Source organism: Grus americana, chromosome 1 (assembly GCF_028858705.1).
Source record: "Grus americana isolate bGruAme1 chromosome 1, bGruAme1.mat, whole genome shotgun sequence".
Taxonomy (NCBI): domain Eukaryota; kingdom Metazoa; phylum Chordata; class Aves; order Gruiformes; family Gruidae; genus Grus; species Grus americana.
In genome coordinates this window covers 33,471,059-33,498,086 of record NC_072852.1, presented here as the reverse complement: position 1 = coordinate 33,498,086, position 27,028 = coordinate 33,471,059, and the positions used below count along the sequence as shown (strand labels likewise).

Genomic DNA, 27,028 nt, shown 5'->3' with positions numbered 1-27,028 from the left:
GAATGTATGGGATACCATGTAGAAATTCTACATAAAAGCAGGTGAAGAATTTTGAAGAAATACCACAGGCTTTGTTTTGCTCAGGAGCTGGTCTTTTGTAGGAATGAAAATATGACAGGAGGTAAGATATTGCTGATCAGCCTGAAAACTCAAACTGTTCTGATGAATAAATCATTCCTAGCATAGAATAGTTCTGTTTGATAGTATGAACAACTTACCTGTTTCATTGACTCCTTCTGTGATTCAAAAGGTAGCTTCTTCATATCTGGAAGAGAAACTTAAGTCCAGGAACCAAAAATAGATCAATAAAATATTGGGCAGCTACGACATAATATCCTTCTGTAGGAACAGTGTTTCACAGGCAATTTCTTCCTGATTTCTAGGATGGGGGAAGATGAGTATAATTTCATAGGAAGCCAGGGAGTAAGAGGAATTTGAAAACAGAATTGTATCAGCTCAGTGATAGGTAAGTAAAGCTGGACTAGAATATTGCTCTAGTTATTGGAGAAAAAGTGTGGCAAGTGAAGTGACCAGAGCTCAACAGGAGACTCTGGCTTAACATGTGATAATCTAAAAGTTTTTAGATATGTTGCATGTGGCACTTGCTTTACAAAATAGACAATTTGCCACTCCAGACAGGATAAGCCTCCAGCAAGGGCTTTTTGTCTGAATCGAAGCCAGGAGGTAGATGGACTTGAGAAAAGGAAAGGGAAGGATCACATGAGAATGGAAGCTCTGCTTGGCAGATATTATTCTGGATCCAAGTTATCTGTTGAAGAACATCTTTCAGCTTGATTGAAAGCTGAGGTGACAGCACTTCCTTAATTTAGACCTGCTCTGTTAAGATTGGGAAATTGTAATTTTAATACTTCTGCAGTAATGAAATATACAACGCAGAGGAGACTTAGCTTCAAGAAAGAGTGTGCCTCTGAGTATGTCTCCTACTCTTCAGAATATCTGAACTCTGTAAACTGTGCATTACAGATGACAATACACTTTTCCCACAACAGGTTGAAAAGGTGTATGTATTCAGCACTGAGGTTTATGGTATCTAGCTTTCCATATAGAAAACCACAGGATGTGTTCTGAGTTCTGTGGATACTGGGAGGATATGGGTATTGGTTCTGTGTGGACCAGTCCAAGTTCAGCATGGCTCACACTGAACCAAAGCTAAGGTGTTGGCTGCTCTGTTGGACTGTTGATGTCTCTGCATTGTGCTTCTCAGCAGTCTTATTTGCGTGGCGGTACTGTGTGCTGCTTGGCAGTCTTGGTTGGCTCTGAGTGTTCAGGATATGCAGCACCAAACAGATGAATCTTCTCTGAACCCTGTACGCAGGGGTGCATCGTGCTGACATGGGACTCACTTGAGATGCAGGTAGATTTGGGGTTGGTTCATGGAAAAATGGTCACAGCTGTCCACGTCATGCTTTTTGTTTCCAGACTGTGGCAGATAGACCCTAGAGCTGGTTTGACCGATAAGTAGCTCAGATCTATCAGAATTGGAGCTCCTACTCTGAGTAGTGCAGGAGACATGAGTCTGCTTTATGGACTCATGATGGCTGTAGAAGCAGCACTGTGCAAATGTAGTTGTGCTCTGTATAATTTAAATAAATTCAGCCAGACCCCAAGATGCCTCAGCATTAAGGCAGTTTGGTTGTCTGCATGCTTGATGCACAACTCAGACGACTGAGAATTTACTACTGTACTTCTGCTGCATATGTTGATTATTAGTATTGTACATAGATTTTGTTTGTTTACTTGTGTTTTCAAAATGCCCCACTTTGTTGTAATGAGATGAAGTTATTCACCATATCAAATTGGTCAAAATTATTTTTACATGGATTATTGATGAATACCAGGTGAGGGAAATTAAGGAAGCATGAACTGCTGTGAGATGTCCAAAATGACTTATGAGCAGGAAGCTCTGGGAGATGAAAATGACTTGGGGCAAAAGTTCCAGATATCATTTGGTCTAGTGCACTGCGTGCATTCTTGAATGAGTAGTTTTCATTTCTAGGTATGTAAATTGCTATGCTATAAAGCCTTTTTTTTTTTTTTTTTTTTTAAAGAATGCCAAGAAGGAAAACTAGTCCATCCTTCTCAGTATTAAATATTTGCTCCCTTTGAGAGCATCAGTGTTGAATGAGTTTCTGCACACAAAACCTAAATAGACAAGTCTCTGCAGCCTCTGTAAATATACCCTCTAAACCAGCAGCTAAATCAAATCTGTAAGATAAAATGTAGTCATATCCTAGAACAAGAAGAACAGAGTTAAAATTATGACATCCCTGTCGTTTAGCATTAATGGGGATTGTAGGGAAGAAAAAACTATACCCTTGAACGTTTGTATTACTGTCTATTGGCTTTTTAAAAAATGTTAGTTTTCCTTATTTTTAAAGAAGATTATGAAGAGTGTGAGTATTTGCATGCAGAACCTTGAAAGCATCATTGGAATTAGATAATTAATAAAACTATAATGAATGAGGTTGGAATAGAAATGTGGGTAGAAGTATGGCTAATGTTAACTTAGAAGAAAGGTAACACTGGCTGAAAAGGCAAGCTAAGTGCTAGAGGAGGAGAGGCATAATATTCAGAGCTGTGATGCATAGTGATCTCTTGGAAGCTCAGTAAATCAGTTTGGTGGTATGGCTGCAGTGCATAGGGCCTAAACCATGAAGTTTACCTCTGTTGGAATGAATTAATAGCTTTTATCTTTGGAATAGTGTATGCCTCTCTTGATTAGTGTTCCACTTAAAATGACTGAAGTGAAATTATTAGATAAAAATGCAAAGTTTTGAGGGCCTGACTAAGCAATGTGTATTGTATTTATGAACGTTTCTGCCTGGATTGTTCAGTTGTAAAGTCACTCCCAGTGGTAGAGGCAAAAATGCTTGTAATCATAATGCAAAAGTTTATAGAGCTTCTTTCTAAACACTAGTTAGCTCAGATGCTCATGAATATGCTCAAAAAGCAAATCACCATAAATATATTGATGAATTAAAAGGCAGTGTTAACATTGTCTGTATCTACTTAAATCTGTACTAGTCTATGACAAAGAGTCTTTAACTAACTGAGTTTGAAAACCAGTAATTTAAAATGTCGTATTTTGGCAAATCATAAAAATCAATTTCCTGTTACAGGAATAGTTTTTCTGACATTTATCTTCTCTGCGAGAAAACCTTCACTGTATGAATTCTTTCATGCTTGAATGGCGTGATTCAGCTACTGCTAAATCATGAACAATTCTATCAGGTTAAAGCTTCATGAGTGGTAAAGTTATCTCCTGAAGCCTGCATGGCTTGCTAAGTGCTTGGTTGCAGTTCAGTAGCCCCTTTTGAGTACCTGGAAAAAAGTAAATTGAAAGCTTGAAAGACACTCTCAGTGTTGAGAGAGGTGAATATATTTTTTTTCTCAATTTTTTAATATAAAAACATCAAATACCTTGTTTAAGAAATCTGGAAGTGACAAAGCAGATAATAAATTTTAGAACATAAATATAGCTGATAGACAGCTATAGAAATGATTGACAACAAAAAGACAGAAATTTAATTGGGAGGAATAAAATAACTGAGTGGAATTCTTTGTCACAGCAAAACCACTTAGAACATCTTGGTTCATTTTTAGTGCATCTTCCCAAACATGATTTTTCTGTGGTTTTTTTTTTTTGTCTTAACTGACTTCTATTCCTTGTGGCAAAGATCTTTTTTGTCAGTCTCATTTGTTTTATGGTACTGGAAAAAGAAGTTCTAAACCTAGGACTTAGTTCTAAGCTTAATTTCCCAGCTGTACGCTAATAGAAATTATCTAGTTTGCCCTCAGGAATAGAAATTGTTGTAAATTGAGAACTAAAATAGTTGGCTAAGAATTTTTTCCCCCTCTACCCCTTTTTAACAATTTCCATGATCGTGGCGTTGTCCACAGCCCTGGGCAGTAATTAATTGTGTGTCGAGAAGTTCACTACTGTCTTACTTTGTAAGTAACATGTCAGATTATTCTCTCAGGTCAGTATGTAGTAATGATGGGATTGTCACTTGGCCATCACTAGCAATATGAACTCCCTGTATCCCTATTTCCTGGAGCAATCTTCAGTTCAAGACAGATCATCAGTTTTGTTTATATATCACAAATGTTTTACACCCGAAATGATAAACTTGTGCATCAATTACACCTTGGTTCTTCTTGCTTTGTTATGAACATCTGTGACAAATGGTTGAAACAGTTCTGAGGCAAGTTTTCTTAAAAATGTCCTATGTACTCGTTAATGTAAACACTTGTAGTCCATTCAGTCATTTCAGTGATTTTGGACCCTGCTGTGTGTTTTCCAAGGTCCTCGTTGCAATGCTCTCCTGAAAAGGATGTAATAATATATTTGACAGTTGATACAAGCTGGGTAGTTTTCACTAAGTGATCTGTTGCTGATCTTTGTCTCTCCATGAGTTAGCGTGGGTTCAGTTCATGAGTGGGTATGCAGTAGTCTAGTTTTTACCCCAAAGTTCTCTTGTGTTGACATTTTTAATGGTCTTTATTTTTACTTTAATTCATTAAGAACTTGCTGTGAAGACTCATGAAGTCTCAGCTGGTTTATATTAACTGCCTTTCCCACGCTTTATGGATTCTTGTAACTTGGCTTTTACTCTATACCATGAACTATTGCAATCGTTACTGAAAATATAACTTGCTAATGGGAGCTGCCTTGATTTTCTGCTTTTGTTATTTTACTCATCACTTCACCTAAGGAATAAGTGCTGGTAGTGTGATCCTGTGGGCTGGGATAAATAAATATGCGTAAGAGCTGATAGCTTCTGTTGCTTTAATAACTGCTCTGTATTTTTGTAGTATCACAGTGCATATAATTTGTGCTTTTTTCTATTTTAAAAAACCCAACAACACAACCCAACTAACAAAATGCAAGAGCTTGGCAGTGAAAACATTCTTTTGGAGAAGAAATTTGCATCTTCAAATAGAGTCACAGAACCTTCCTTTTTATGTCATGACTTGAAATTTCTTAATTCCAAAATCTCAAAATAAATAAATACCCTTGCATTGGAAAGAGTAAAATCTTTCATTTCACATTAGGATCCTTGTATTCCAACATAAAATAAAAATGAAGCAATTTCAAAATAATATTTCAGAAAATGTAATATAATAAACCGTTGAAATTCTTTTGCCTGCTGTTCTTCTTTTCACTCTTGTTTTTAGTTTGGTTCAAAACTTGGAAATGAAACCTGCACTGTGTATACTGATGGAATGTGGTTGGAAGTTTCTCTTGCCAGCTTTTAAAGCATATATGTTCTGACAGCTATATCCTACTGTTATTAGTGCAGTATATTTTTTTTCTAGTAAAACAACTTGATAAAAATGATACACAACTTCACAGGATTTGTCATTGTTTTCAATGAATTTGAGCTGAAAACACTTAAGTTTTATTCTGTAAGGCCAACAGTGGCTCTAGCTCCAATACCTGAAATATCAGATTTTTCCTTTTTGTGATGTGGATTGTATACTTCGGTATTGCAGTACACTCAAAACAGACCCCTTCATTGTTTGAAGGGGGTGGGATTGGGTGGTAAATTATTCCCTCCGGAAGCTTCATCTTTTGGAGTTCACTCCATGTAAGTGTCTGTCTGGATATGACAGCTGGGGACACTGCAAAGTCTTGTCTCTAAATCCTTAAAAAGAAAAAAAATAAAATCTCATTTGTTGATAATGCAGGTGAAACAAAAGGCTGTAATGGGTTGATATGCTATTTTAATGAAGCATTGGCAGCAATATAAGATTTAGCAGTATTTATTGTTATAGTGATTGTCAATGTTAATAACTGAAGCGTAGAGAGTTTGAGACTTGTTATAATGCTTAAGCATTGTGCGTCTCTATATATATATGTGCACACAGGAAACCTCGACCTGTCTCTCAGCTGGTTGCACAACAGGTTCCTCAGCAATTCGTGCCCCCTACACAATCAAAGAAAGAGAAGAAAGACAAAGTAGAAAAGGAAAAAAGTGAAAAGGAAACAACAAGCAAAAAGAACAGTCATAAGAAAACCAGGTAAAAATTTTAGAAACTTTTACGGTATTGATAAAATATAATTTAAAAAAGAAAACAAGAAAATGTTCTGCGATTTTAATGCTTTGTAAGTGCTGTGGCAACCTCTTTCAACAATAAGGCTAAATATCTGTGTGTGAAGTTTCATTGGTTTAGGATGCTTATTAAATGTGAAGAAAGCCTGCAGTTTGTAATTTTGACCAGAAGATGGAGACCAGCTGAACATAGAAACCTTTATTTTTGTTAAGGATTACAGATGTATTTCTCACACCATACAAAACTGTAGCTAGGCGAATGGATGATACTAGTATCTGGAAAAGAGAGGGGACAGGAGTGACTAGTTTTCATCCAAAATAACAGGAGAGAGAGAACCAGTACCAGGCTGCAGAAGAATGTGAAAGTAACGTGGTTATTGCTATCCTTGCAGAACTGGAATAAATTTTGAAGGGCTGAAGTAGGATATAAATTAATGTGACAGGATAAAGCATGTATAATGCCTAGTGATAAAAATCTCTATGCTACATCTGGGATGCTGAAGAAAACCTTGGATTCTTAGAACTGAGAACATTAAATATTACAGTACAGACAAGCAGTTGTAAAAGCCTTGCTCTTGCTGTAAGATCAGGTGGAAGGAAGGTGCAAACTGCAAAACAAAAGCAGCAAGTTTAAACCCTAAGTCATAGAATCATAGAATATCCTGAGTTGGAAGGGACCCATAAGGATCACCGAGTCCAACTCCTGGCTCCATGCAGGACCCGCTGAATCAGAGCATATGACTGAGAGTGTTATCCAGATGCTTCTTGAACTCAGTCAAGCTCAGTGCTGTGACCACTTCCCCGGGGAGCCTGTTGCAGTGCCTGAGCACCCTCTCAGTGAAGAACCTTTTCCTGATATCCAACCTAAACCTCCCCCGTCGCAGCTTCATTCCGTTCCCTCGGGTTCTGTCACTGGTCACCAGAGGGAGGAGATCTGCGCCTGCCCCTTCGCTCCCCCTCATGAGGAAGCTGTAGGCCGCGATGAGGTCTCCCCTCAGTCTCCTCTTCTCTAGGCTGAACTAACCAAGGGATTTCAGCCTCTCCTCATACGTCTTCCCCTCTAGACCCTTCACCAGCTTTGTTGCCCTCCTTTGGACGCTCTCCAACAGTTTTATGTCCTTTTTGTACTGTGGCGCCCAAAACTGCACACAGTACTCGATGTGAGGCCGCACCAGCGCAGTGTAGAGTGGGACAATCACTTCCCTAGACCGGCTAGCAATGCCGTGCTTGATGCACCCCAGGATATGGTTGGCCTTCCTGGCAGCCTGGGCACACTGTTGACTCATGTTCAACTTGCTGTCGACTAAGACCCCCAAGTCCCTTTCAGCATGGCTGCTCTCCAGTCTGTATGTATAGCCAGGGTTGCCCCTTCCCAGGTGCAGAATCTGGCACTTGCCCTTGTTAAACCAAATGCAGTTGGTGATTGCCCATCAATCACTACAGTCTAAGCAGAAAGTTATTGTGGCAAGAATGCTGTGCCAAAAAGCTCAGAAGTATACAAGATCTGTAGTCAAATCAAACATGGGAGGAACTATTGATTTTATTAATTTTTTTTTATTTTATTTTTCGGAAGCAGTCCAGTGTAGTCCAGCCAAGAAAGATCCTTTGGGATTAGTTATGCAGAAAAATAGCAGATGCTTATCTTGTGCCTGAAATGGGATAATCAGGATCAGAACCAGGGAGAGACTGAGAGTCAAGAGAGAACAGTTGTTAAGAAAGTCATGGTTAGGATTAAGGACACAGACATGGTCCTTTTTGAATACTCAAATTTACTAGCTTACCTCATGCAGTTGAAGTACTTCAGTTATGAAGTATTTGAAGTTAATATAGTGAGTTTTAATCAAGCTAATTAAATATTATAAATTGAAATATTGGTGGTTAAATTTCAATAGTACATTAAAAATGCAAAAGTGAGGTGGACTGAAATTTTAAGCAGATTTCTTCAGTATTCTTTGGGAAAAGGATATACTTTTCTCTTTGCCTGAAAACTTGTATATTATTGCTGGAAATGATCATAAAAATCTGCCTGCATGCTCAATATGATTAATAAGCTCCAGGCATGGCACTTAACGCAGGTTGATCATGCTGAATTTTTCTCTCTATTACTGTGTTACCGAGCAGCAGATTTTCAGTTTTCTCTTAAATTCTTCAGTCACACTACTGCAGCCTCAGGGGAACAAGATGTCAAAGCCTGTCTCTATTCTAGCGAGGGAAAGGCATGAGGTGTTTCAGCTGAAGTGGCTGGGAACCAATTGTACTTCAAACAAAGTCAGATGATAGGGTAAAGGTTAGGGCTTTGCTGTTAGCGCACCTGCTAATATGTGATGTCATATTAAATTATTTTATTGCAGCTTGAGCTACCGAAAGCTGTGGAGTCAGTTAAATGCATAAAGCTATGGTGTTCATAACCGATTGTATAAATTCAACTGTCTGGTGGCAGTGTTTCGTGGTAGTCAAAGGAAAATAGTAAATTCAAAGTACTTTATGGTTGTCACTAGCAAAAATATGATGGCGGAAGTGAAAGTATTCTTCTCTGGTCTTTATGTTGTGAAAATCAAACAATTGAATGATTAGATGAAGACACTATGTGTAATACTGTGTGTAATACTCAGCTCTGTGCATAATTTAAATGACAACGTATGCCAGGAATACCAGAGTTACACTGTGAACACGAAGTCCAGTTCAGATGGTATACCAGCAGTCCTAGTGAGGTTTTGAAATGAAGTAATACCTGCTGCAAGTTAATGCTATCTGCGCTGTTGAATTCAAGAGAGACACCAACATCTTCATTATTGAACATCATTCTCTACTTAGAATTGTTGCTTAAGGCTGCTGCAGAGATGGATGCTTCTCTGGGTCAAATTTATGAATTCTATAGCCACAATAAAGAAAGACTTGATTTTTAAAAGTAAAAGCCTTCACATATGCAGCACATCCATATTGCTGCACAGTTACATTATTCATAGGATCAACTTTTAAATAATCTTAGGAGAAGGTAATGTGTTATGTTCAGCTATTTTCATGTAAAACATACTAAGGAACACTCCACCGTAAATACTTGTGGTACGTTGTTTTCCTGTATATTACATGTTGCACATAGCAATCTTGTGTACACATGTATGTTTTCCACAGGTCCTAAAAAGTAGGAGGAAGACAAGATAATAAGGTGCTTTTCATATGATTATTTGCTTTATTTAGGCCAAGATTGAAAAATGTGGATCGAAGTAGCGCTCAGCATTTGGAAGTTACCGTTGGAGATCTGACAGTCATAATTACAGACTTTAAGGAGAAAACTAAGTCACCACCTGCTTCCAGTGCTGCTTCTGCAGATCAACACAGTCAGAGTGGTTCTAGCTCTGACAATACAGAGAGGGGAATGTCCAGGTCATCTTCACCCAGAGGAGAAGCGTCATCACTGAATGGGGAATCTCATTAAAGTTTATTTCCTCCAGTTTCTTTAGTCTCTTCTCTTCAAAACATGCAAATACATAACTCCTGTCACCTGTTACCACATTTTCATGACAGATTATCCATGCACAATTGGTATGTTGACTGGAACGTAATTTATGCAGTTTTAAAAAAAGAAAAAAGTGCAGTGGTAGAAACAATAATTTAAATGCAATCTACAAATGCTTACAAAGCATTTTCAGACCAACTTTTTAATCTTCATGTGTAAAGGTGCCATGAAAATGTGGTTTGAATGTTCATTATGCAGTGTTATTCGTAAGTCCATTTTCACTTTTAGTTTAGTGAATTCTAACACAACTCTTGGAGTCTCTACTATTGGCATGTACTGAATTTAAATTTTTATAACATAGTTCAAGCTGCCTAAATATGTATTATTTGAGAATTGTGAAACATAGTTATATGTATGCAAGTCAGAGATCAACTTAATCAACTATTGCTGCAACAGAATTTTCATAATAATTATCTTCTTAAAAACACCTGCTGGTACTTGGTGTGGTTAAATAGGAAAAATGTTATTAAATAAAACATTTGTATGAATTTTTGCCAATGTTTGACACATTTTACTAGATTACTGTTATTGAATTATGTTGATGGTTTTACCAATATTTTTTCACACTTAAAACACTTATTGTAATGTTTACAAGCAAAATAGAAAACACATTCTAAGCATTGATTGGTTAACCTTACAATTCAGGTGAAGTACTACATTGTCACTGTACACTGGTTTTCTATGTTGTGTAACAAATATGGAACCTCAGTTGACTATGCATTTGGCAAAAACTAACATTTGGAAATAGGAAAATTTGGAAAAGCTTTAAAAATAACAGAACTGCAGTTCTCATTTCTGCTTAGTGCTCTTTCCTTGCCCCAAATTTATCTAGTGTCATATAGTCACTTGTCACTTCATTACCGGACTATCAGATGTTGCACAAGAGTAAGCAAATACTATTATTTTTTTGTTCCTGAATCAATTTCTTTAATTTTGATTTGGCCTATTAGAATATATTATGTCATAAATCATATGAAAAAACCTCATAAAGTCCCCTACTTTATGGCATAACCTGTCAACACTTACGCACTTAGCAATATACTGATACAGAGCAGAACTATTTACAATTCCATCCGGTATTATGTAAAATTACCAATAAAATATTTTTGTGAATACAGATTTTGCATTTTTGTTTACAACCAATAAGTGTTTTGATACACACATACAATTCATGTATAGATTTTAAATTATAGATTCAGGTTCAGTACAAAAGTCCATTTAGTTTCTTTTAGTGAGGTAGTCCACTTACACCCCTGTGATTCTTTTCATTCAAAATGAATATATTTTTAAGCCCGTATAAAAGTTGGATTGACCTTCTTGGTAGTGAATCCAGCCCCAAATTATTACCAACGTATGATATGTCTTCTGAACAGCTAAAACAATGGATTTTTGTAGCCCCTGACAATTGTGATGTTTGGTGGTTTCTTGTAGTAATGTATTTTTCTGTTTTTAAGGCAGTACTTCTACAGGCACAATGGTACTGTTCTATTTTGTAAGATGCTAGTTGTGAAATACAGTTAGTTGCATAAAATGAAAGTCTGATGTGATATCTGAGAACATACATACCTCATTCCTTGGTGTTGCTGTTTAAACTTTTTAGACATCAAATGTTAAGTATAGGCTATTTCAGATGGATAACTACTGACCTGTTTATTATGTATTCTGCTTTATCTTACTAAATAGGATGTCTGTTCATTGCCATTACCTGGCCAAATCTTAGTATCTGTAAGACAATTCATTTTGGGGTTCTTAAATGTTTTTGGGGCTGGGCTGGTGTTCAAAATAACATACACTAGTTTTTAAAAGAAAAAGACATGCTTCTCAACTTTATTTTTGTATATTTTATTTTTAGGTGGGACTATTTGCAGAGTATACTGATGTAATGGATTACAAGAGAGCTGAAACTGTTTAAAGTAAGCAGTTTAATGATAGCAAATCTTACTGCAAGATGTTTTATGAAATGTGTTTGTATTTAAAATGTAATGAATGCTAACACATTTCAGAATTCCTTGCAAACAAATAATAATCTATTACCAGTAGTTCACTAAAGGGGAAACGTATTTTCATTTAACTTTATGTGAATAAACCACCCAGCACTACCAACAAGAGGTCTCTTTGTATCTTCAGAAATAAGTAGCCATTTGGTTTGAAAGGAAGGGGAGGATGGAGTGGATTTTACTATGATTCAACTGTCTCTAGAGAATAATCTCAAAAATGTGGCACAAGCATGGTTATAATCAAAAAGAATGCAGAAAAGTCTCGCTGTTCTTTATGGAATAAGACCTTGAAAAGCAATTTCTAACCACAGATACAACACACATCAGCTAGGATCTAAAAACTGAGCTGTGGTGGTTTTAACTGAACTATTATGTTGCCAGTGTTTACATTGCAATGATGCCATTTTTGGCATTAAACAAAGTTAAGATAATTTTTGCCTGTTTGTGATTAAAGGGACGTGACAATACTGACAGCAGAGTAGACAAATTCTGAGTATGGCATTTGACTCTGTTCATAATGTTATAATTTAAATGAACTTCACTTTCATAATTTCTAAATAATTTTGACTTGTAGTAATCCGAAGTCCTTTTTCTAACTGTAAATATATTTAAAAGCATCTTTACTCCATTTATAAATAAGTGAAAATTTAATGTTGTAATGTGTTTTGATTAGCTCTTTTTCTCTGTGACTGCTCTCTGCATAAGAACTGTTATTTGTTAAATTCTATATATGCACCAGTTTTCAACAGCTATACATCCTGGGTTGTTCATGAAATGGTGACCCAACAAAGATAAGCGTGATAGTGTTCCATGTAAATGACTTCCTTTATGTGCTGATGGATTGTCCGGTTTCAGAAAGGAAAACGGGGGGAGAAATGGGGGGAAAATGAAGTATAATTAGTTCATTGATAAAGTGTACAATAATTCAGTCTCTTATTCCTAAATTTGCCATTAATTATAGGGGGTATAAGGAAAAGAACAAATACACAGTTGTAGACTAGCATCCTTTTTTTTCCCTGAAATTAAGTATGTATACTGGAGATAAATAAAAGTTGTTCTACTTAGTAGCAAGTTATGTTATAGCATATAAAATCTTGATTCTAACAGAAGTGATAGGAAAATAAAATTACATTTAAAAACTTAAAAATTCTCGATATTAAAAATCTTCAAATTAAGACCATGACTGCAGTTTTAACGTATTACATGCTTCTCTAGATGTTTGATGTTTTGTGGCATTGATTGTAAAATCTCAATTTTTTTTTTATTTTATAATTTGTGCGCTTTTTTAATATTATGGATAGCACATTTTTAGGTAGCCATGTAAGATAGAATACTTTTTATAATTTGTTTCCACCAGTTCACTATAGTGTTCAGGCAGGTCTTCTAAACTTGACACAAGCGTATGGCTCTGCATCTGAGATTCTTTAATTTTTCTCTCTCCTGTCTCAAAAGCCTGATGGTTTCCCATGTTGTGCTAATTAATTATACTTTGTTAGATAGGATGGATTTGGCGTGGAACTGTCTATTGTGTACTTCTTATGTACATCCAGGGTTCTTTAACTGTATCTGCTTTGTTTTTTCTGTCACATGCCTTTATTTGACTCTGCTCCCTACTAGGGAGTCTGGGTATGCTTCCTTTGAAATAGCAGAAGCTATATGGAAACAGAAATGCAATTTAATTTAATTTCTCCAAAGGCAGCAGCAAGTGCTATATTTGTAGTAAATTTGGCCTGTGCTTACTCAGGAATAAGATAGATAAGATAAAAAGTTAATGCTTGGTTTTGGCTATGATAATTTGCAAATACGTACTTCTATCAATGTTAAGATTTGGGTGTGCTGGAAAATACTGTTTGAGCTTTCAAAGGTTTTTACCTGAAATTATGCCCCGACTTATATCAAAGCAGTCTCAATTTGAAACAGTTTAACTTCACAAACCAGCAAAAGCTGTACAGTCAAATCAGTCAAACTGAGGAAGCTCAGTTGGTTTTCTTTTGTACTGTCAAAGTTTTAACAAGAGGCGAAACTTTCTCCTATTGTCAGAAGAGACTTAAGAGATTTTTCTAAGACAGCAATCAGATATTGAGCTTAATTTGACATCTAAAGAGGAACCCATATTGTAATAATAATTAACAGGATTTAACTACTAAATCAAAATCAGAAAAGTACTTCACAATTACAAATTGATGCTTTACAGAAATGATTGTAACTTCCTGTCTAGATGGATATGAATGGAGTAAATGGTGCAACAGCAGTGGGTAGCTGCATGCTTGCTAGTAAGTGGTATTATCCAACAGCAAGTGACGTTTAAGTGACTTTCCTAAGACATTACACAACGAGATTGCGATATGTCTGTGAGCAAGGCCTAGGAGTCCATGTGTCCATCCCCTGCCCCCGCCTAAACTATACCATCGGATTCAAACCGTGAAAGCAAATGCAGCGAACAAACAAATTTGTTTCAGATCCCAGAGTCTTAGTAATGCAGGAGCTCTTTACAGCTTCTGTTTAACTGTGTCAGTGAAAATTAATTACAATGAACCACCACTGTATAATGCTTAATCCCTCAGGAGATGTTTTTGATCCTGATCTTGCCCCTTTTATTATGGGCAACAGATAAAAGTCATCTGAAAGAACCTGCTCTGTCCACTGACATGGGGGATTTTAAGCGCAGACAGTTTAATGTGCACAGGAAGTTTTAGCTGTATTTTTAAGGACTTAAACATGGAAGATGAAGGGCAAAAGCATATTCCATAGCTCAAATGAGTATTACTATGAATGATCACAAGAGATTGCTGTACCATTTGGGTTTTGTAAAAGACAAAATGGTGACACTACTTGACCAATCCTTGTCCCATATGTTTAAAAAGAAAATTACCACCAGAAAAAAATACTGTTCCAGTAACAATAATTTAAAGAATAGTTCCAAAACGTTAATTATTTTGTGGAAAGTATGGCATATCTTGACAGAGGTAGGAATATCTGAGCAAGAAGCCCTTCAGGACTGCATTTTCAGGATCTAGGCCACCTGGAAAAGTGTAATATTTAATTACACTGTTCTCTCTGTATAAATATTGATCTTAGTCAAAGTGCTTGCAAAGTGAACAAGCTCCTTTAGAAATGTGGCTTTAGACCAATGGGGCTCTAACTTACAATGGAGTTATTGAGAAGACAACTGAGGAAAAGAGAGTATTAATCTATTTTTTGATAACCTGCTAACCATGTGCTCATAATTTTCCTCTTCCGTATGAAGAAGCAAAAGTATACAGAAGAAGGAAATACATGTAACCAGGGCTAATGAAATTTGGCTCTTTACCCCCTTCCCAAGCTCACTAGATTCTACAAACTACAAATCTTGTTTGGTTCAAAGGCAGTCACAGGTATTTTGTCACTGGAAAAGGATGGAGTTGTTCAGTCTCTTAGCATCTGTTAGTTAAGACAAGTGAGTGGTCAGGCCAATTCTACTTTCTGAATACCCATTCTGGGAATAGAGAGTTCTAATTCACTATTTATATGCATCTAATAGATAGCTACCACCCATGAATAATCTATTTCAAGCTGATCCTTCTTTGCACAGAATAAATCAAAATGCTTCAATGCCAAGCCCAGTTCCTGACGGCACAGATCTCTGAGCAAGAAAATCTGCCATATGACTGATCATCTCTTACTGTAACAGCCTTCAGCTATGAATTAATCTCAGCAAGGGAAATCTCCTAAGATTACATGTATTTGTTGAGTATCGCTACTCCCACCTCTGAAGGACACACATTCCGATTCCTTCTTCTCTCTTTTCTTTTTTTAAAGTATATCTATAGTATAAGTGGATGCAGTGAGTTTGAAATAATGTATTATGCCTGCTTTTGCAAGTGGGGGATTTGACTGCTATTTCCAGTTCTTCAACTATATCTTGGTTTCTCTAAGACCAACGATGGTGTGTGAAGCTTAGGGGTCATCTATCAATTTTGTCACCATTGTTCTTATTTCTATATAATTGATTTACTGAACAGATTCTTGCTGAGCAAACTTATTTACACCAATCCTGTAGTATTCAAGCATTCTGGCTAAAGTAGCTGGCATTCTGGGATGCCCATTACTGGTCTTCATATCTGCATTTCTGCAAATGGTCTGATTCTATTGCTGGGAGGCTTCCAAACTTGGAGAAATAAGCAAAATGCTTTCCTACTGTTGGAGGCATAATGTTGCTGCATAACTTGCAGTACCTGGAGGCTTTTTGAAAGGTTCAAAAAACCACTCTCCATGCCAGCTGGAGAAGGACATCTGAGGAGCACGCACAAAAATACTGAGCGCTTTCTCAGCTTTCCTATGGAAATTCTGAGTAGCTTCTGTTTCTAAAATGTCAAACACCTTCAAAAACCCTCAGTCCAACAAAAAAAGACAGAATATAAGGGGGGGAAAGAACAAAGAAAATGTATTTTCAGAGTAATACCTAGAAAAGCCACTATATAATGACTTCTTTGTGTGTTTAGTATTCCTTTCTCTGTGTACTGTATTGGAAGTAGGCAGCATCCTGCACTTCTTATAGGTGTGTGTTGCTTTATGATTCTTGATACTTGTTGGTTCAGTGACTTTTGGCCTAAAGATAGATGTAGGTTTTTGTGAATTTCATAGTAAATACCATGAATGTTTCTCTCTTGGGTATAGGTTGTTTATTGAAAGAGCAGTGGTTTTGACTAAAGAGCTAGTCAGGAACAAGATAGATTCCTCTTGTACGTTTAGACGCTACCCAGTTTTAAAGGGTCTGATTCCTGGACTACTAGAAAAAGGATAACTTTATTTTGAAAGGGTAATAGAACCCAGAGTAGAACAGATGTGGCTTCTGAAAAGAGTTTTGTGGCTAGTAGTTCGTATGGCTGTTTTCAGTGATTATTCCACACTTTAGCCCGTTAATCTTGAAGCATTGGTAGAGCATCCTCACAGATAAAACTACCAACAGCACTGTCAGATGCTCTTAAAGTTTACTAAGTGCCTTATACAGAGCATCACTGAGGCAATGGTTCGATTGAAAGGAAGTTTGATAAAAGATTACTCCTCTGGATGGAGTCACAGGTTATCAGTTGTAACCAAGGTGATGTTCCTGGTTATAACACACTAGAATCTTATATTTTATTGCTGATACAAGTACCTAATATGAAACAGTCCAGAAATTTCTGAGGCTTTCAGTTTGTAAATCATACATTCTTTGGAGATTTTTTCTTCTAGTCAGCTGTGATAGCCTACTGGAATATCACAGAAGTGAACAAAACTTCTGAGTGTTTCTAGATGCTTTCATGCAGTTTCTCAATCAAGGACAGTATTACCTTTCTTGGGAAGGGCAACATAAGTTGGCTTTATTCATAGGGTTTATGTTTATCCAACAGTATTTTTTAAGGATTTTATTGTCAGAAAAAGGGCTTGTTATTTTGAAAATAAAAATCTTACCTGCCAGGCGTCTTCCCCAAAATGAGTAAGTGCCTTTTCTGTTCTGACTCTTAGAAGTATTTACTTTGTCAGATTGAATCTGAATGTCCTGGATAAACCAACAATTAAGTACTGAGTGTTACCAATGGCTTGAAATCCTTTCACTGAAAGAACAAGAGACAGAATGTAAGCCACTTGAATTATTTTGAGACCTGATGTCAGAAGTTTTATAACTGCTATGAGTAGTATACTTCTAAGAACAATGTAACTTTTCAGGAACTTGATATTGATAGGAAATAAATATTTATTAAAAGAAGTATATAAAATAAATATTTATTTACCAATGTAAGAAAGAGAAAATGTTACACCGTGGGGGCAACAGTCTTGCTGTTAGCAGTCCTGACTACTTAATGGAAAGTAAAACTGAGGCCCTGAACTCTGGCTGCAAAAGGATGCGTGGTATTTGGTGAGAGATTGGGACTGTGAATCTTAGGTCCACATTCTAATAAAGTAATTCTTCCTACCTAAGTTTTTACCAGTTCTCAAGCAGAAAAGAAAGCATGAGCAGGTATAAGTAAGAGGCCCTCTGGTTTTATTGGTGCTGCTTCCTATCTCTAGAGGATTTTTTTAATTTTTTTTTTTTTTAAACTTTGCTCAGGACTGGTACAGCTGAAAGTATATTTTCCCTTCATTCTTAAGCCTAGACTTTGAATGGAGTTTCTCTGAGACACTTTTGTAGTGAAATCGTATTCCCTACAAACATTGAAGAGAAAAATAAACATCTCCGTGAACAAAAGATTGTGTGTGGTTGTAATTTTTTAACATATACAATTTTGTTATAAAATTTCTAAAGGTACTCTAAGAAAAACATAACCAGTATATTGGCCTACACTTAAAAGATCTTTTTGTAGCAGTTGGAAAATACAGTTTGCATCATGAGATGCTACAAATTTTCTATCTGATAAACTATGTTCAATTCCAGTTAAGCACTCCTTAAAATATCACACTTCATTGCATTTAGCCAAGTGTATAGTAGTAACCCATTAGGACGCTGCCTTAAACTGACCTCTTCCTGATCTCAAGTCAAAGACATTATTAAACAATTTAAAATTCTGAAAGCTTAGCAGAAAAGCTGAGGGGAAGGGGCTGGAAAGAAAAAAACCAACAAACAGTAGGAATTGCAGTGCAAAGACATTTTTTTCCAGAATAAATGCCACACAATTAATGATAATGGAATTGGTTTTAAATTAACTCTATAGTTATTTCATATTGTTTGATAAACATACAGTTGATTTCAAATGAGCGTAAATAGATGTGTTTGAAGCCTAGAACAGTGAGCTAATAGAAATGCCTTCTCCAGGTATAAATTAATACTTCTTGCCTGTGAAGAATCTGACAAGAAAGTATTTTTGGTGAAAGCTGTTGTTGGTGCACTATATTCAATCTTGACTGGCAGTGGTGCTGCTTAGGTTGTGTTATGGTAAATAAAATGGTAAATAAAATTATTAAATTGTTCAGAACCATTTTCTAAATGTGTTATTTGTACTGGCTAGGAAAAAGCGCAAGAAATATAAGTGGGCAATTTGGGGATAAACAGCAGACTTTGGGAGCTTGATCTCGAAATGCCAAGAGGCCTCTGCTGATTTCCTGGTCGGGGTGATTCATTACCCCTTTTGGCTATGATGGAAGTGGAGACACTCCTGACTGAAAGTACTGCTTCCAAGGCAAGAACCTTGCATGCATGTGAGTTTCCATGCTTGCAAATTAAAGTAACAACTGAGGTAAGAAGCTTGAGAAGAAGGCTTAGTCTAAGGCCTCATCTCATTGTATAGACAACTGCTCTTTGTCACTAAAGCAGGTTCTAAAGAAAAGTCTGTGTGGATTGTCTCAAGTTATCATCACAGTTGGAGTGTTCAGTTCTGTCCAAATGGTTTATTGTTTGCGTTGCTTTGCAGCATGAGGCTAAAACACTACAAGGCACTCCTGAAAGAAGCTGGTTCCCTTGTAAAGACAGTCAGAGTTTCCCAGTTTTACAGCAGGTGACCGAAGTATTGGCCGTGAGTACATAAACTCATCCTCACTCCAAGGAGGCAATGTGTGAGGCTGATCCATCCTCAGGTGTAGCATTCTTTTAATGCCTCCCTGTAAGTGTTGGGCGTAGATCCCAAAGTGCAGGCAGAGAAGCGCAGGCAGAAGCGCTAGCAAACTGTTGACACAACTACCAAGTTTGGTACTAGCAGAAACACTGACTTGTACAAGACAAAATTGGCATCAGATACCAGAATGGGGCTATTGTCACTAATGAAGGGAGTCTAATTTAGTCTACTTACTTGTCCATTTTAGAAGAACAGAAGGAATTCAAACAAAGACAGCAAGCCATAAAGCCCTTCTATCACCCTTCTATTCATTTCTTTCCTCTGTTGACTGGTAAGTCTGCTACACAATTATGGGTCTGAAGATCAAAACAAATTTCTTAAATTCCACACAAATGTTTTGGCAGCCATGGGAGATCACAGCATTCCACAATGTGCCTGGTGCCTGGAGATAGCTTAGGACAGTGTCCAATTTTATTTTACCCTTTCTTGACCTGAAAGAAAATAAAAATAAAAGAGCAAAAAAAAAAATTTCTTTCTGAAGTTGCAGATAAAAGATGGGTGAAGGAAGGCTGAGTAATGGATTAGTGCAACTATGAGCCGGCGGTGCTTGAAGGTATCTTGGGAGTTTCAGGCTCTAAGTTCTGTGCAACACAATATCCCGACTGCTCGCCAACTCTGCTGCCACTTGGGCTGCGGAATAGTTTGAGAACACAATTCTAATGACAAATCAGATAAATCAGTATAATGTCTGCACGCTCCAGGGAGTGGCACAGGACTGTGCGGGGTAAGCTGACTGCTCGCCATAATTACTGTCACTTCAGACATGACTAAGGCTACTGACCGAGTATAAGTCTGTTACGTACCCTGGGCGTTGGTCTGTTATGTGGCTGTTCTATTCAGTTTTTAAAGGGGCAGTCGGTACAAAAGAAAGCAGTAATGTCTTACCTCTTCCTGGTAATTCAAGCACTAAATGCTTTAAACAGCCAGCACTTTTGACTGCTCTAATCTGGTTTTTGAATTAGGAAAAATGGAGATAATGCAACCCTTAAAGAAAAGGATGTGGAGAGATGAATGTCAGGACTTCCTTTCTCTACCCTTGACATGTCTCTACATTGGTTTACAATGTTAAACTCTACTTGAAAAGTAGACCAAGGAGCAAAAGCAGGGTACAGGTAAATAAAATTAAAAGGTAAAATAGCAAGTGGGCTAGCTAGAAATTCACAAAGTAAATCAACTCTTCACCTGGTTTAAGTGACTGCCTGCTTTCCCAAACCTCTCCTTACTGAATGATCTCTCATCTTTTCCATTCCAGGCCACGCTGCTGTTCTAAAATAGGGGCAACTGGCTACCTGGCTCACTGCCTCCAGTGTATCACCTGGCTTGCCTTGCTGAATGGCTCTCAGGGTCCCTGACAACCTTCCTAAACCTCTGTTTCCTCCTGTAAGGGCAGCTGGGAGTTGTCACCTAACTATTTTTTTTTATTTTTCTTTTCCGTTTTATCTCTTTGCTACATGCAGTTTTACTGTCCTAACCATGCAGGCTTTTTGCACTTGGAAATAATAAATACAGAAAATGTATAAATTGTTTACATCAAATATGAAAAAAATAAACTAAAAAAAAGCAGCAGTTTTTCAGTCTGTGGTCTGACGATCTCATGAGCTAATGCATTCCTTTTAAGAGTCTTCAAAGAAGTGACTAGGATGAGCATACTTATTACAAGTAGCACTAAATTCACTGCGTGGAGTCTGCACTGTTACTCTAAAGTGGAAAAGGTAGAATATACCTTACAGGATTAATTTCAGATGAGTCGATGTCCTTCATCTTAAAAATCAAACTTCCAAGCCGTAATGCAAAGTTGGTAGTGTGTATGATTACTGTTAGTAAATATTTATTCTGTTACAAGAAAAAAATGATGTATTGTAGAAACTTAAAGACTGTGATCTAGGTGTCAGAGGACTGAGAGTACTTGGTACTGTAGCAAACACCACCAGGACAAGATAAGGACTTTGAAACTTGAGTATAGTTTTACATAAACAAACAAAAAGCCAAACCTGCTTGCCTTATTTCTGTATTTTTTTGTACTTGGTACATATTTGCATAAGTATTTAAGTTTGCTTTGACTCCTTCCAGGAGTACTTTAAACACAAATACCTGTGCAAGGTATGGTCCTTGGAGAATTTTAGACGAGGCAAAGAAACAAAAGCCGAACACTGAGAATCCCCTTTGGACTGAAGTTTTGGAGCTCCATATTTAAAAATCTTTATAGGGAAAAAAAAGGCTTTGACACAGAAATACAGAAAAAGAGATGAAAACAAAATTCTCTTTATGCTCCAAGAAAGTATTCTTTCTGCTTTTTTTAATGTAGTAAAGCACTAAAAATTGTGCAAGGCTACATATATAAATACATATTTATTTATTTATTTAGGACATGGTAGTTGAAATTCGTTAAGAGGAACGATACAAATATTTTTACTGTCTACTGTTTAATAATTTATAATTCTTCCCTGAGGATCCATTAAATAAATTTTGAAGTAAACTGTACTATTGATGAAGAAATAATTGATTCAAATTAGAAGAAACTAGGAATTTTGCAAAGTATCACACCACTTCCCAAACTGCTTACAATGCAGCTTATTTAATTTTGTGTACTGTTGTCCTTGGGTGTGTATATCGCTGATACCAAGAGTAATTGCAAAGGATTGTAAGCTTCTGCTTATAGTCTGAATAGGTTAAACACATACTACAATGTAAAACAATGAGAACTAAAAAGGGAAGAAATGGGGGGAGGCAATAATATTTTGATCATCAATAAAAATTGATTTTAACAATTTTTATTAACATTTTTAATGCTGGAGGCTGATGTAGGGCAATTTGAAGAGTGGATACAATAAGAGTAGAAGGCAGTTGTAACAAACTAAATCCTTGTCTTAAAAATTAATTGGAAGGAAAGAAAAATTATGTCTGGCAGCAACAGAAAAGGGGACATTGCATCAAGAAGTCTGATGATGCCATATGCACGACACATGGTAGTAAAGCAGTTTCCCCTTGCTTACCCAACCTTGCAATCTATCATAGTGAAGCGTTGACACTGCAGGTTGTACGAAAGGGCACGCGAACATCAAAGACAGCGTCTTTGCCTTTGAAAAACTCTTAACTTATCTGCACACGAGACAGCATTGACGCAAATCTGTCAGCGCAAAGTCTTACTGCTTTGCCAACTTACCTAATGGTTTAACTTCTTGAAAGAACAAAACCAGAAGGAATGATACAAATGCATCTGATTAGGACTGGGTTTTTTAATTAGCAGAAAGCTGGAGTGGAAATTGATTTCTCTCTTTGTTCTCTCTGTTACATCAGATAATCCCCTTCCATAATTGTGAATAATTCTTTTTTTTTTCCAGTTGATCTGATTTATCTCTTGATCTATTGAGTTGTTAGAATTTTGGTTTCATTTTCTGGCACACAGTAACTGCTCTTATGACCCTTGAACATACTTGCAGAAGTATAAGATGCTGATTCTTTTAAAAAATCAATTGTCCTAACTACTTATTTAACATCTGTAGTTCACTAAGATTACTGTTTTCTGGATTTCAGCTATTTTCTGGACATAGTAAATAGAATTGAATCCTAAAGATGCAAAAGTTACCACGGCTATGTAACTAAATGCCAATCAATAAAAGGATTTCAAGATTTAAAATTGGTAATAAATTGGGAGAACCTTGCATCTAATTGCACCTCCTCACATTTTAAGTTTATTGAAGACTAGCAAATGTTATAGCATAAAATGTTATATATTGTTCATTAGCTGTTTATGGTGAGTAATAAAGATACATAATTATTTCTCTTTAAAGAATTTGAAAGCTGAATTAGCTAATTGGATACCATCCAATAGTGTTTTTTCTCAGTGATACAACCTAGTTATGACATTTCAGTCACTTTTGCTAATCTTTGTTATTCACAAGGCTGAATTTCTAGTGAGAAGTATTTTATCTTTTATCAGACCAACTGATAATAAGATTAAATGGACAGATTGTGCAGTGTGAAAAAAGGCTTGTGTGTGTGTAAGTTTATCTGTTTTTTTCTCCCCAATCACATTGGCTACCTTAACAAAAGATACTAACTTTCTCTCTGACCTTGCCTCAGTTATATTTTTAGAGCACTGCAGATACATTCTCACTCATCAATTATTCAGGCATTGAATGAAGACAATCCTGTAAATTCCTATTTGGGAAATGGTATGATTGATAATCCAAAATTTCTTTTTCTCCCTATGTCATCTCTCTTTAGAGAGCACAGGACCCTGCCAATTAATAGCTAAACAGCAATAACAGCTATAAATTTGATCTAGCGCATTCCAATCAAATCTGTCGTAATCTCAAACCCCACATTGGGCACCAAAAAGGGCTGTCGGTTTAACCCCAGCTGGCAGCTGAGCCCCATGCAGCTGCTCACTCACTTCCCCTGCTTCAGGATGAGGGAGAGAATCGGAAGAGTAAAAGTGAGAAAACTCATGGGTTGAGATAAAGACAGTTCAATAGGTAAAGCAAAAGCTGCATGCACAAGCAAGGCAAAACAAGGAATTCATTCACCACTCCCCATGGACAGGCAGGTGTCCAGCCATCTCCAGGAAAGCACGTGTAATGGTTACTTGGGAAGACAAACATCATCACTCCAAATGTCCCCCCTTCCTCCTTCTTCCCCCAGCTTTATATGCTGAGCATGACGTCATATGGTATGGGATATCCCTTTGGTCAGCTGGGGTCAGCTGTCCCAGCTGTGTCCCCTCCCAACTCCTTGTGCACCCCCAGCCCCCTCGCTGGTGGGGTGGGGTGAGAAGCAGAAAAGGCCTTGGCTCTGTGTCAGTACTGCTCAGCAGGAATGAAACCATCCCTGGGTTACCAGCACTGTTTTCAGCACAAATCCAAAACAGCCCTGTACCAGCTACTATGAAGAGAACTCTATTCCAGCCAAAACCAGCATAGCACTCCTGATTTCTTCTGAAGCATGAAAGCAATATTGCTGCCCACTGCCACTATCATTCTTGGTCCCTCTGTAACACCTTTCAGACCTCGTTTTCCCTGACTGGAACACTCTTCAATACAAAAGGCAAGTGTCACACCTCAGTAGGGACTAACTGGTCTTTGCTTTTATGCTCACTGTCAGGAAATACTCCATCATATCTCTCCACTCTGACTCTCGTATTGCTGTGTTACTTATTCCCTGCCATACAGACTTGATAGTATATGTAAGGGGTTGTGAAATGGGACAGTAAGCAAATTCATGACACAGGTCTGCAGGTAGATAGGCAATAAGAGCAATAAGCCAGGTTTTGAATGCAAACACAAATTCAGGAAGACTGGCAGTATGGCAGGTTGATTGTGGCAGAAAGCACAGAGGAACAGAAAACAGAGGGTCAGAAAGCCCAGCTAGGACTTTGAGTGGCACTTTCAAAGCTGGTTCTTTCTGCGATGCATGCCAGCACATGGATCTCACTAACATAAATTTCCCTTACTTCATTAAGCAAATTCTTTCTAGAGAGTCCTTTTTACAAATTATCATCAGGGAGTGTAGTGATAGGACAAGGAGTAATGGGTTTAAGCTGAAGGAGGGTCGATTTAGATTAGATGTTAGAAAGAAATTCTTTCCTGTGAGGGTGGTGAGGCACTGGAACAGGTTGCCCAGAGAGGTTGTGGATGCCCCCTCCCTGGAAGTGTTCAAGGCCAGGCTGGATGGGGCTTTGGGCAACGTGGTCTAGTGGAGGGTGTCCCTGCCCATGGCAGGGGGGTTGGAACTAGATGATCTTCAAGGTCCCTTCCAAACCAAACCATTCTATGATTCTATGAAATCCTCTCTCATTTCATCTATGACTCTCCCATCACCACCCTGCCATCATTGGCCCAGAATTCTCATCATTGCTCCTCATCCTCCCCAGCTCCTTACTTCTCTTGGATTCTACTTCTTTTCTCAGTCCCAATTTCCCTGCTTGCATGTCTCAGTAATCATCCTGCACTGCAAACACAGCTGAGTATCCAGTATTTCTGAAGGCCACCTTTTTTCCCTCACTTCTACTTTTGGTTTCAGGAAGAGGTGATGAAAAACTTTGGCAGGACAATTTTGTCATTACTTCTCTTCCAGCTACTAGAGTTGCCAGCTGGCATTCTGCTTTCCCCCTCCTTTTAAACACAGCCAAGAGCAGCAGTAAGCTACGGCTCAGGTTTTATGGGCATTCACACATGACATGCACCCTCAGGCCCCAGAATCTACAACAGAAGTATTTTTTTAAGCTTTATTGTAAATCATGTTGATATTTGTCTTAAAATGCAGGATCCTGAATTCATGCGATTGAGTAAGTATGTTGTCGCTTATTTTAAAAAAGTCCATGGAGGAAAAAAGTCCAGTCTGTAGAGAAAAAGTGAGCCAAATACATTGTAAGGATGAAAAAGAAAGCAAATTATTATTATTATTATAATTATTATTATTTTTAAACCAATGTCAGGAGCAGAGGGATAAGCACTGACTGATGACTTTAGAGCACTTACCTTGGCAATAGCAGGTTAGGCTGTCAGGCCTCTGCTCAGCAGACTGGGCTAGAGAGAGGGGATGCGATACTGCATTGGAGTCAGCTGAAACCCGACCAATACTCTCCCATCTAGCAAGACACACACCTATTACTTCTTGTCCCCTGTGCACTGCTTCCCAGATCTACTTGTTCTCCAGAAGCATGACTTGGTGAGCCAAGAAAACCCCCTCTTTTTGCTAGTGATAGCAAACAAATCCTTCAGGCCCAGGTCACCAAACTTCTCTGGCCCAGCATCCACCCGGCTCGATGCCCAGCTGGGACCTGCTCCCTGGGCCAAGGCCAGAAGAGGGAAGGGGCTGGAGTCCCAAATGGTTTGCACGCTCCGGTTGTGTCTCTACAAGGAGAAAGGATGTCTGTGTAACCCCAGCTGCCTGACCAATGTGAGCAGATATCCTTGTGAAGAGGCAGTTGTGAAGATTTTACACGGGAAAAAAGTCAAAGATACCTCAACAGAAACCTTAAGCATGGGAAAAAAAAAGTGTCATTTTCCAAGGACTGGAGCTTCACTTTTGCCCTTACCAAAGACAAGGTGAGACACGGGCCTGCGTGCTGAGCCCATGGACCTCCAGCGTGTCAAGATCGGTCACTGCCTCTGCCTGGGGCAGTGCTTCTCAGAAGGGATGCATTCCCCCAGGGATGCATTTTCCGGCGGTCCGAGCGAGCGGTGAGGCCAGGCTGACCGCAAGGGCCTCGGGCGAGGCAAGCAGCTTCTCCCGGGCCCTCCCCAGGGGACCGGGCCCAGCCGGCACCCCTGAGGGGAGCAAAGCAGCGGCACCTCCTGAGTTCCCCGCCCGCCCTTGGGCTACTTGCGGCGGTAAAATGGAACTTCTAGCTTCTTTTTTTTTTTTTCACGTTTGGGGCAATCAAAAGGCGATTTGTAGCCGCCGCGACGATACGCCCCGCCCCCCGAGGCCCGGCCCGGCCTCCCGCCCGCCCCGCCCCGCCGCCGGCACCTGGCTCCCTCCGGGCGCCTCAGGGCTCGCCCCGCCCCCCGGCCCGCCCCCCGCCCGGCCCCGCCCCTCGCATGCCGGGGCTCGCGCCGCCACTGCCGCTGCCGTGTCCGTTGGGGCTCGCGCTGCCGGTTGGGCCCCGGCCGCCGCCTGGCGCCGCTGCCGGGGCCGGAGGATGCGGCGGTTCGCGCGGGTGGCGCTGCTGTGCCTGGGCTGCGGCCTCTGCTCGCTGCTCTACGGCTTCAGCCAGCTGGCCCTCTCCCTGGAGCAGGAGCCCGGCGGCGCCCGGGAGCGGCAGGCCCGAGATCCCGCCGCGCCCGGCGGCCGGCGGCAGGCAGGCGGCGGCTGGGCGGCGGCGGGGAGCGCGGGCCGAGGCGAGGCGGGGGCCGGCAGGTACGG

At 38.7% G+C, this 27,028-nt stretch overlaps 2 protein-coding genes across 3 annotated transcripts in view; both read left to right on the top strand.

Moving 5' to 3' along the window:
• The window catches only part of YAF2 (YY1 associated factor 2), a 36,659-nt gene extending 18,104 nt beyond the window's left edge, over positions 1 to 18,555 (top strand). Inside the window, exons 3-4 of the mRNA XM_054845615.1 lie at positions 5,893 to 6,045; positions 9,276 to 18,555. Of these exons, the coding sequence (XP_054701590.1) occupies positions 5,893 to 6,045; positions 9,276 to 9,513 (391 nt within the window). The 3' untranslated portion in view covers positions 9,514 to 18,555. The remainder of the gene's footprint in view (positions 1 to 5,892; positions 6,046 to 9,275) is intronic.
• Positions 18,556 to 26,702: 8,147 nt separating this feature from the next.
• The window catches only part of GXYLT1 (glucoside xylosyltransferase 1), a 35,076-nt gene continuing 34,750 nt past the window's right edge, over positions 26,703 to 27,028 (top strand). For both annotated transcript variants that reach the window (XM_054802593.1, XM_054802584.1), the window contains exon 1: positions 26,703 to 27,022. In XM_054802593.1, the coding sequence (XP_054658568.1) occupies positions 26,805 to 27,022 (218 nt within the window). In that variant the 5' untranslated portion in view covers positions 26,703 to 26,804. The remainder of the gene's footprint in view (positions 27,023 to 27,028) is intronic.